This window comes from Ailuropoda melanoleuca, chromosome 9 (assembly GCF_002007445.2).
Source record: "Ailuropoda melanoleuca isolate Jingjing chromosome 9, ASM200744v2, whole genome shotgun sequence".
Lineage (NCBI taxonomy): Eukaryota > Metazoa > Chordata > Mammalia > Carnivora > Ursidae > Ailuropoda > Ailuropoda melanoleuca.
This window is the reverse complement of record NC_048226.1, coordinates 102,092,936-102,103,314: the sequence shown is the minus strand read 5'-3', so window position 1 is coordinate 102,103,314 and position 10,379 is coordinate 102,092,936. Positions and strand designations below refer to the sequence as shown.

The 10,379-nt window shown below is 63.7% G+C and overlaps 1 protein-coding gene across 1 annotated transcript in view; it reads right to left on the bottom strand.

Moving 5' to 3' along the window:
- Window positions 1-10,379, bottom strand: part of ADGRB1 (adhesion G protein-coupled receptor B1) — a 53,681-nt gene that overhangs the window by 31,629 nt on the left and 11,673 nt on the right. The window contains exons 3-16 of the mRNA XM_034668700.1: window positions 9,498-9,608; window positions 8,875-9,039; window positions 8,607-8,771; window positions 7,969-8,133; window positions 7,556-7,720; window positions 7,245-7,346; window positions 5,951-6,057; window positions 5,543-5,737; window positions 5,045-5,113; window positions 4,329-4,437; window positions 2,741-2,884; window positions 2,155-2,230; window positions 1,907-2,009; window positions 849-892 (exon numbers count right to left, since the gene is read on the bottom strand). Of these exons, the coding sequence (XP_034524591.1) occupies window positions 849-892; window positions 1,907-2,009; window positions 2,155-2,230; window positions 2,741-2,884; window positions 4,329-4,437; window positions 5,045-5,113; window positions 5,543-5,737; window positions 5,951-6,057; window positions 7,245-7,346; window positions 7,556-7,720; window positions 7,969-8,133; window positions 8,607-8,771; window positions 8,875-9,039; window positions 9,498-9,608 (1,720 nt within the window). The remainder of the gene's footprint in view (window positions 1-848; window positions 893-1,906; window positions 2,010-2,154; window positions 2,231-2,740; window positions 2,885-4,328; window positions 4,438-5,044; window positions 5,114-5,542; window positions 5,738-5,950; window positions 6,058-7,244; window positions 7,347-7,555; window positions 7,721-7,968; window positions 8,134-8,606; window positions 8,772-8,874; window positions 9,040-9,497; window positions 9,609-10,379) is intronic.

The window sequence follows — 10,379 nt, the reverse complement described above, 5'->3', positions numbered from 1 at the left end:
TTTTTTTTTTTTTTTTTTTTTTTTTTTTTTTTTTTTTTTTTTTTTTTTTTTTTTTTTTGGATGGATGGGTGGGTGGGTGGGGCTGGATGGATGGATGGGTAGATGATGATCCCATCCCAACAACTTCCATAGTTCCTGACACAACAGTTCCCACAAACTAGCCCCATCTTGCCTGTCCCCCGGCCACCCGCTCTTCCTGCCCACACCTCACATCCCAGTTGTACTCCCCAAATTCCATGTTTTTGCTCAAACTGTGCTTTTTCTGCCTCAACCCCCTTCTCTGAGTGTCAGCCACGGTGGGAGCCTTCCTGACCTCCCCGGACACACACTCATCCCTGCCCTGTGCAGAACACAAGGACTGCTGCGCGTCCCCCGGCTCAGGGGGCCAGGCTGTGCACGCTCACACTCCCAGCTGGCCTGGGGAAGGGGTGCAGGGAGGTCTAAGGGATGCTGATGCCAGCGCTGACAGCGACGGGTGGTGACAATGACGCCCAACCTCCTGACCACACCCTCCCCAATGGAGAAGGCCTATCTCCCACCAGGTTCACCTGACCCAGCAGGATCCAGCGCCAAGCTCTTTCCTGCCTCACGTCCCCAAATTGTGACCCCCCTCCTCTGGAGGCCGCTCCCACTTTGGGCCCTTTGCACAGCTCTTTTCTGGGAGGGGTGGGAGGCGGGCTGGGTGGGCTCCAAGCTGCCTCAGAGCCAGATGTGGCAGGGAGGATCATGCGAGACACGGATGGACAGGAGGACACGGCCTCAAACCTGAAACTGCACCCTCCCCATGGGCCAGCCTCCCCCGAGCCCACCCTGGAGGCCCCGAGGCCACAAAGTCCATGTGAACTTACACATCCGTCTCGTCCCACAGGATACAGGTCTGGTTGGTGGTGCCCTGGGAGAGAGCGGGCGGGGGGGGGGGGGGGGGGGGGGGGGGGGGGCGGTGGTCAGGATCACGTGCCCTCCCTACAGGCCTGCCCAAGGGTCACTGCCGGGGGCCACCCATAGGCATGCTAGGTGAGCATCTGGTTGTGCTGTCGTCCCCAGAGATGGAGCTTGACGAGGAGGAAACTGAGGCCCGGAGAGGGGAAGGGACTGGCCCAGCCCTCAAGCCACTCTCGTCCCTCCCCACGTGGGGCTGGGCAATGATGGCCGAAGCCCATCTCGGGTGCCCAGGCAGCCAGTCTGGCGTAATACAAACTGGCGTACCAGGGAGACCCTCCCGCGGGGCCCTGCAGGTAGGCCCAGGCTGGGCCTCAGCAGACAGCCCTGCAGACAGCAGGGTCCGGGGCACTCCTGGACACTGGTGGAAATGAGTTAGTTCTCCACCAAGCCTACAGATCCCATCTGACAAGGGAGAGAGCCCAGACACAGAGAGGCCGAGCAACTCGCCCAAGGCCACACAGTGGGAAAGAGCAGGGCCAGCTCTTGTCACTGCCCTGGCCTGGCGTTCGCGGCCTGGCGCTGCTTTGTCCGGGCTAGGTAGCTGCATCCGCTCACACCCTGGGCTTCCGGGCTCTCAATGGGTCCAAAGGGCATGTTGGCCCTGGCTTCTCTGAAGCCCGATGGACAGCCCCGAGGAGAAGGGCACGGCGGGGCTCTGAGGCCCGGGACAGACTCATTTCTCAGAAGGGGATGGCTCTTCCGAGGAAACCAGGCCGACCAGGGCCGGGCACAGCCGCTGGAGCTTGGGCCGTGGGGGCACGGTGGGTTGAATTTTGCCTCCCACGTTCACCGCTGTGTGAGCCTGGGCAGATGACCACACCTCTCTGAGCCTGTTTCCCCTCTATCGTTCAGCGATGCGAGTGGCAGGCGAAAGTGAGACCCCAGAAGGCCGCGGGATCCACGCAGGATCAGGTGGGAGGAGTCAAGCACACACGCACAGCCGTGCGCACGTGGGGGCACTCACGTTGTACACATGGGCAAACTCGATCTCCAAGGGTGTGAGCAGGGAGCGGGGCGGGGGCTTCACGGTCACCGAGATGACCTTGGAGTTCAGCACAGTCGTGTTCCTGCGGCAGAGCCAGCAGGCCGTGTCAGGGGGCCGCAGGGGCGAGGCTTCCCCTGGGCCCAGGCCCACCTCCCGGCCCCTCCCCTGAACACCTCCCGCCGGCCCGTGCTGTGCCCGCGTCCCTTCCCGGCCGGCTGGCCTCCCACCTCTGCAGTGCCAGGAAGCTGCCCAGGTTTCTGTAGAGCACGGTGCCCACCACGAACACAGACGAGTCATCAGCCTCTGGAAGAGGGCACGGCGGTCACCCTCTCCCGCCCGCCGCAGCCTGGGCCTTGCTCCAATGTGGGAAGTGCGTGTCCCCGGGGAGGAGGCCCAGGCTCCTTGGTCGTGTCCACCCCCATCATACACACAGCACTGCAGAGAGCTGGGGTGGCTGCCTAGGTCCCCCTAAGTGACCCCTGAGGGCTGGGGGCCAGGCAGGGCGCGTTTCCCTTCCCGGGAACCAGAATTGGCTCCTGTGCACTCCCGGGCCTACCCCTTCCCTCCCTGCCAGGACCAGGTCCATTGGTGCATTCAGCAAAGGTTGCCTAGGAGCCTCCAAAAGCAGGAAGGGCAGGGAGGGCTTCCTGGAGGAGAGGGCGACCTCAGGAACACGGATAAGAAATGAAGGCTGCCCTGGCCCTTGAGGCAGCAGGCCAAACTCCAGAAGGAACCTCCCAGAGGGGGTGGACCCTCGGACCCCAGGGCCTGAGTGTCCTGTGAGGGCCCCTCCCGCAGCTTGGGGCCCCTCACCTGCCAGCCCCGTGGAGAAGACACTCTTAGACACGGTGACCCTGTCCTCCGGCACCTTGGCCCAGTCGCCCGTGGCCCGCCAGCCCTTCATGGGGAAGCTGATATCCGTGGCTCCGCTGGCCGGGAGCTTATGGATGCTGAGGACTGGAGCAGAGGGACCGGTCCAGAGACAACAGGGACAGAGACACACAGACAGCTGTTGTGCAACCAGGAGCCTTGGCCCTGGGAGCTCATGGCTCAGAAGGGACCCCCGACTGGGCAATCTTCTGGCCTTTTCCAAGCCCTCAAAGTACCCCCACCCCCAGTTCCAGCAGGAGCTCCCTGCCACGGTGAGGACCCAGGCTTTGACTCAATCCCCGTGGCCCCACAGGGGTCAAAGGCAGCTTCTGGGGTCAGGTCTGTGGCCATGCAGGGGTCCCCAGGGAGAGCAGTGTCCCCTTAATGGCCCCCCTTCCTCCCTGGGGTGCTGGGGCCCAGCCCCCCTCCCTGCCTGCTCTACAAAAGGGAATACACCCCACCTCCCAGGGCATTCCTGGGGGCAAAGTGGCAGACACGGGCTTGGGAGCACAGGACTCGGGGTGGGGGGTCCCAGTGTCTCCAAGTCCCCCTCCCCCCAGCCCACGAATGTCAGGCAGACACTATGTGGTCCACTCTGGGGACCAGGGCACCTTCCCTATAGGAGGACCTAGGGACAGAGATGGGGCCCATCTCTCTGAGCGCCCGGTATATGGACTATGGGGGATGTGGGCTATTGGCGTGTAGACGTACGGGGTGTGTAGGGATATGAAGTGTGCGTGCTGTGTGTGCGTACATGTGGGGTGTGAGAGGTGTATGTGGGGCAAGGGTGTGTGGGTGTGTAGGGCATGGGGGTGTGGGGTGCGGTATAGAGTATGGTCTATAGGGTGTGGGTGTGTAGGGTGTGAGCGTGGGGTGCGGTGTGGGGTGTGCGGGGAGTGTGGGGTGTCTGGAGTGTGTGGGTGTGTGGGGTATGGGTGTGGGGTGCGGGGAGTGTGGGGTGTCGAGTGTGTGGTGGGTGGGGTGTGGGTCTGGGGTGTGAGGTAAGTGGGGGTGTGTGGGGTGACGACCACCACGGAATCTGTCAGCTGCAGGTGTGTGGCAGGATGGGTGGGGTGATCGGGGCTCCCCGCATCCCCCAGGAGGCGAGCACTGGCAGTTGTCCCATCTCAGAGACCGGTCAGTGCACCTGCGCAGGGTGGCACCGGAGACCCGCTAACGAGACACTTGGGGACGGAGAGCACGGACGTGCTGGCTGTAAGGTCCTGCCTTGGACCCTCCGGGCAGTTCCAGCGCAGGGAGGGCACTGCGGGTGCCAGCAGGGGCCGGCTCTGGCCCGGGGCTCCTGCTGTGTCCCAGGCATCAGGGCTGCAGGACCTTGTTTGGGTTGAGACACCCTGTGGTCCCCCTCCGGGGTCCCATCGGGCCACGGTCCACACGGGGCTAGGGGCCGCGTCTATGCGAAGGCACAGGGAGGGCCCAAGGAGGGCGTCTGGCCAAGGAAACTGAGGTGGGAGGGCGGCCCAGGGCTATGGGGAGGGCCGGGGGGTCAGTGGAGCAGGCAGGGGCTCACCCAGGTTGTCTGTGACCTGGTACGCGTCCCGCAGGTCCTTCATACGGAAGCCGATGACACCCACAAAGTCCTCCACCAGCCTGAAGAGCTCCTTGGCATTGGGACCCATCTGGAGACAGGGTGGGGGTGGGGGTCGGGGAGCCTCAGAGCCGGTGGGGACCACACAGGGAAATGAGCGTGTCATTGAAGCCGCCCACCCAGCCTGGGACCACCCTCCCGTTCCTCTGCTCCTGCACCTGTCGCCCATCCCCAGCACCGAGAGGCTCCGGGCCCAACTCGGGGAGCAGGGTTGGACCTCTGAGATCCACTGCCATTGTGCGGGGCAGAACCTTGACCTCAGAGAGGCTGCTGTGCTCGTGGGCGGGGGTCCAGCCTGGGGACAAGGCGGGGGTCTCCGGATACCCACAGTCCTTATGCTGACTATGCGGGGGTCAGGAATGGTGACAGGTTCTAGATCAGTCCAGGAGGAAGGGAGTCTGACCGTGTCCCAGAGACCCCGACACATACCACGTGGCCAACACCTTTTCCCACACCCACCACTGAGCCCCCAGGTGAGCTACCGTCCTCTGGTGGAGGGGGAGTCACACCAGCTCAGAGGTCCTGCTGGGATTCGAACCCAGGGCCCCACCTGCGCTAGCCGGGGCCCCAGGGAGGAAGCAGACACGCCTGTGCCCACCCTGCTGTGATGACCACGGGCCCCAAACTGCTGTCCGTACCAGCTGGGCCTCCTCCCACTTGTCCCGGTTCTCTTCTGCCAGCAGGTTGCTGATGATCTGCACAAAGTTCTGGAAAGAATAGGAGAGGGGCCAGTGACAGAGGGTGAGGGACTAGAATTACGGCTCATTGTGCTCTGGGGTCAGGGCTCAGTGTGCTCTGGGTTCAGGGCTCAGTGACAGGGGTCAGGACTCAGTAACAGGGGTCAGGGCTCAGTAACAGGGGTCAGGGCTCAGTAACAGGGGTCAGGGCTCCGCAGGTGGCCGGGTCAGGGCTCAGTAACAGGGGTCAGGGCTCAGCAGGCGTCCAGGTCAGGGCTCAGTAACAGGGGTCAGGGCTCAGTAACAGGGGTCAGGACAAGCACGTGGCTGGGTCAGGGCTCAGTGACAAAGGTCAGGGCTCAGCAGGTGGCTGGGTCAGGGCTCAGTGTGAGGCTGGAGTCAGGGACTCTCTATTCACTTTCCCAGGCACCCTCCCCAGGGCTGCCCTCTGGAGCAGACCTGAGCATCCCCAGGGGTGGGGCTGTAGTACGCCCTGCGGAAGATCTCTGTCATGTTCCTCAGGACATCGATGGTGGAGAGAAGGTCCCCACTGTAGCTGGTCCCGTCCTGGGAGATCTCCACCAGCGTCTGGATCACCTCGGAGACCCCTTCCCCAGGCAACCCACGCTGAGCCTTCGCCAGGTGTTCCCGGGTCTGGGGAGATGGGGGGGTTGGATACCATGATTCTGCAGGACGCAGCAAGGCAGGTCCCAAGGACTCCCTCCCTTGGGCCTCCTGACACCCCCAGCCAGTGGCCATAGCTGGCTTGTGTCCACAGGCCACAACATGGGGGCCAGCGGGCCGGGCCTGAGGTTACAGAGCAGAGGAGCGGCGGGTAGGGCGGGACACCCCATAGCCCAGTCTCACCATCATCTGGATGTTCCGGTAGTCGATGGAGACACAACGGATGTAGGTAGGGGGCTCCCAGTAGGCGATGCCCTCCTCGTCCAGCTCACAGCGCCGCAGGATGAGGCCTGGGGAGACAGCGGGTCATCTCTGCCTCCAGCGCAGAAATCCCACCCACCGCTCCTAGGCACAAGCCCTCCAGCCCCCAGAAGCGGGTCCTGGCCGGTGGCCTCCCACGGAGAGCGGAGCCCGCACGGGGCCTGGCCTTCGTGATTCTTCCCTTCAGCACATTTAGTGGCAGTGTCCGCAAGGCAGCTGCTGGGCCAGGGACCCAGGACCCCACCTGCGTGGAGGTGGAGGCCTTGGCCAGGTCGGAGGGCCTCTCCTGCAGCTCCTCTCAAGCCAGAGCCCCTGGGAGAGCCAACAGCGGGGGGCCTGCCCGGCTCCACCCACAGCACAGCAGGGGCGCTGACCACAGAGAACTGCCCCCCCCCACGAGCCACCGGGTGGGAAGAGACACCTGTTCCGCAGCGTGGCACAGGATCACAGTAAGGGGGGAACGTGGTCATACTTGCAGACCAAAGGCCAGAGATCACGCCATCGTGTGACCAGCGTTTGTTAACCCGCGTTTTCTTAACTTTGCTTCTCTGCATTTGCAGGATGCTCCCAGGAAGGCGGAAACAAAACGGGGCGGGGCTCAGGAATACACAACCCCACTATGGGCCCCACCGCTGTGCCCACCCTGTGTGTACCACCCCATCATTTCCTAGGGACAGCCCTGTCAGGAGAGCCCCAAACACCTTCCTCTTACAGAGAGAGAAAGGGAGGCTCAGAGAGAGCAAGTCACTTCCTGAAAGGCACACAGTAATAAGGGTCCACAAATTGCTGGCATTCCTTCAAATAAGAGGGACAAAGAAGACCGAGCCCTCAGGGCAGCTAAGCCCCTTCCCCTAGGGGCACATCCCGCTTTTCCACACCCTCCAAAACCCTCCACAGGGCTGCTGGGAATTAAGGCTGCAGGCACTCAGAGTCAGCTTCCTACCTACTGGCCCTGCAAGCCCAGGGCAAGTGTGCCAACTTCTTTGTGCTGCAGTTCTCCCCCTATAACTGGACACCCCTTGCCATGGGCTTTGTGCGGATGCTGGCCCCCGGTGAGCGTTCAGGACTCTGGGCCCGGCTGTGTGGGGCGCAGCCGCGCTGCCCTGGCGCCCGCGGGCACGAGCTGACAGCTCTTTGGGGCCGGCCCGGAGCCTGTGTCAGTGCCTGTCTGTGAGGTGGGACAGGAGACCCGAGCCGCCTGCCCCCCAGCCCTCACCTGTGGCATTGCGAGGACACCGGACAGCAGCCACCTCTCCTGCCGGAGTCTCCTTCCACACCACTGTCCCGAAGTTGTCCTCGTCACAGATCTCGTGGGGCTCTGCCCAGGGGCCGGAGGTGGTGGGTGGGGCAGGGTATGGGAAGGGGGACCGTGAGTGGGCAGCAGGCTCGAGAAGGCCACGACCCTTCCAGAACATCTACTGTCCCAAGGCAGAGCCCTTCCCAGCAAAGCTAAGCCCCAAGCCCACCCAGTTGCTCAGGGCGCCCCTCCCCAGAGCCCGGCAGGGGGATGGGAGGGACGACACTCACCAGGGCATCGCTGGGCGCTACACTGCCGATACTCATCCTGGGGGCCCTGACAGGCTGCTCCCCCGAAGAAGGGACCGGAGCAGACACGTTCCCGTCGCTGTGTGCCACCCCCACACGTGACACTGCAGCCGCCCCATGATGCCCAGGACTGCCACTTGCCATCCACTGCAGGGCACAGCCAGCAAGGGGGCACGCAGGTGGGGACGCAGACACAGGGACCCAGTATGTAGCAGCAGGAAGCCATGAGGAGAAAAGAAATTGAGACCCAGGGAGCAGAAGCAGAGCTCAACTTGGAGCGAAAGAAAACAAGAGCCCCCCCCACCGCCCCTGCGACAACCTCCACTGTCCCACTGACCCCCCCACATGCCCACCAGGTGCCCCCTCCCCCGCAGGCCCCAGGGCACGCTGCTGACCTGGGCACTGCTGGAGAAAGCAGTCTCGAGTCTCCACCCAGTGGCCCTGGCATTCGGCGCCCCCGTATGAAGGCCCGTTGCACTCCCGAGTGCGCTGCTGCCGGCCCTGGGAGCAGCTGGCAGAGCAGGTGCTCCAGCTTGACCACTCGTTCCAGTTTCCATCCACTGCCCGCCCGGGGGAAAAAGGGGACAGGAAGCCAGCGTGAGTACCCAGCCTGGGTTACCGTGTGAATGCCTCCAGGGGCCCCCCACTGCACCATCCAGCCTGGGCCACAGGGGGCAGCTGAATACCCCCAGGGTCTCACCACCCAACCTTGTGAGGGTGGGACAGGAGCCTGGGTCACAAGTGTGCACACCTGCAGGGGGCTGCCACTCCACCATGCATCCTGGGTCATAGGCGTGAACACCTCTAGGGGCCTGCCACTCCACCACGAAGCCTGGGACATGGGTGTGACCACCTGGGGGGGTGCCACCCCAACACCCGTGACACATGAGCGGAACGCCCGAGGCTCTCCAACCTCTAAGCACCCCGGCAAGCTGGTCCTGCACTCCTGGGGCTGGCCAGTGACCCACTGGCCCTTCCCCCTTTCCTTGCTTGGCCTGCCCATCCCCCGCCCAGCTCCCTCCCTCTCACCTACCAGGACACAGGGCAATGTTGCAAAACTTAGTTTGCTTCTCAGGGCCCTCACAGGGGTTGCCTCCAAACTGGGGGGGCCTGCAGGTGCGCGTGCGGTCTCGGAAGCCACGGCCGCAGGTGCTGGAGCAGAGGCTCCAAGGCGACCACTCGTCCCAGGCGCCGTGCACTGCGGAGGGGACCGGAGGGCGAGGCTGGGCTCAGCAACCCGGGGTGGGACGCGCCTGCCCCGCCCCCGCCCCGGGCGCCGGGCCCGCCCCTCCCGGACCCACCTGGACACACCGCCGAGTTGTTGCACAGCCGCTGCTCGCGCAGAGGCCCGCTGCACTGCGTGCTGTAGGAAGAGGACACGCAGAAACGCGTGCGGGTCTGCCAGCCCTCACCGCAGGTGCTGGAGCACACGCTCCACGGGGACCACTCCTCAGCCGCCGGGTCACCTGCGGGCCCAGACCAACAGCATCGCAGGCCTGCCGCTGCCGGGGTGCCCAGGCTGTGGTCAGACTCCCAGGAGGGCCACCATGCTGGGCAGCAGGCCGGAGGTTAGGCTCTTGAGCCCCGGAGGTTCCAATCCCGGCTGACCTTCAGGACCTGCCATTTCCCCTACAAGCCTGAGAGCCCCTGTGGGTGGCCTTGTGCCACCGCTGGGTCCCTGGGTCTAGCCCGGAACAGGCCCCCTCGCCCCGCACCAATTCCCTAAAGCTAGTCTGCTTGGAGACTAGCGCTTGGCACCTGAGAGGTGAGTCTAAAGGTAGGTTATTAAGGTTATTACCTAGAATTAGCAGCAACTAATGAAATATATTTGGCCAAAGACCCCGTTCCCTGAAACCAACCTTTCCCACTTTACAGTGTTTTGTCCAGTTGCAGGCATGCCAGCCCTGCCCATCCCGTGGCTCACCTGTCTGTGGGGACGGGAACCCAAACTGCTGCAGCTCGTCCCCCGGCTCCTCGCGCCGCCGGGCATCCGTGGACCGCAGGGACTGGCTTCGGGAGTTGGTGCGGCTGGCCGCTGTAGGACGGGCTCAGGTCAGTGTCCTTGCCACCACCTGCAGCACCGCCCCGGAATTCGGGAGGGGCGCTCTGGGCCCTGTGTCCCTCAGTCCCCGGCCAGGCTGGGGTCAGGCTTGCCACACCCGGGGTTATTTGGTCCCACTGGATAGTTGGGAAACCTGGAACCAGGACACCCTGGCCTGACACCAGCCCTTGTGTGGTCACCATGAGACCCCTCCCCTGCGAGTCCCCTCTCCCCTGCCCTGTGCCCCTTCCCTCTCTTCCTCCAGAGTCTGCAGGCATCACCCACAGGACCGTGTTTGGCCGCTGTCCTCTCCTGCTCAGCGTCCCACCAGCGCTACTATCTCCCATGGCCTGGCCTCCCGACACCCCAGAGCCCTCCCCAGGTTCCTGAGATGAGCTCCTCTCCCCAGGAAAGGTTCTTCAGGGAATAAACCACCCGAAGAATGACAATCTCATTATAACTTGATTTAACATTATGGAAGCGGCTAAAATATGCATAAGAACATTAGAAGCTTTTTAGAGAAATACATTCTAGAGTCAGGATCAGGCTGGGGCCAGCAGGTCTGACCAGGGCTCCCCGGATGGAGGAGAAAGGGGCAACCCCACAATCGGCCCTCTGCGAGCACCCCAAAATTCCCAATCCAGAAGGGGAGAAGAAAGCTCCTCCGCCTAGTTCCGCCTAACTCTGGGCGGGGCGGGGAGGAGCGGGAGTCCGGGAGGGGCGGGGAGGGAGGATCCGGGGGAGGGTCCCATCCCCACCCCACCC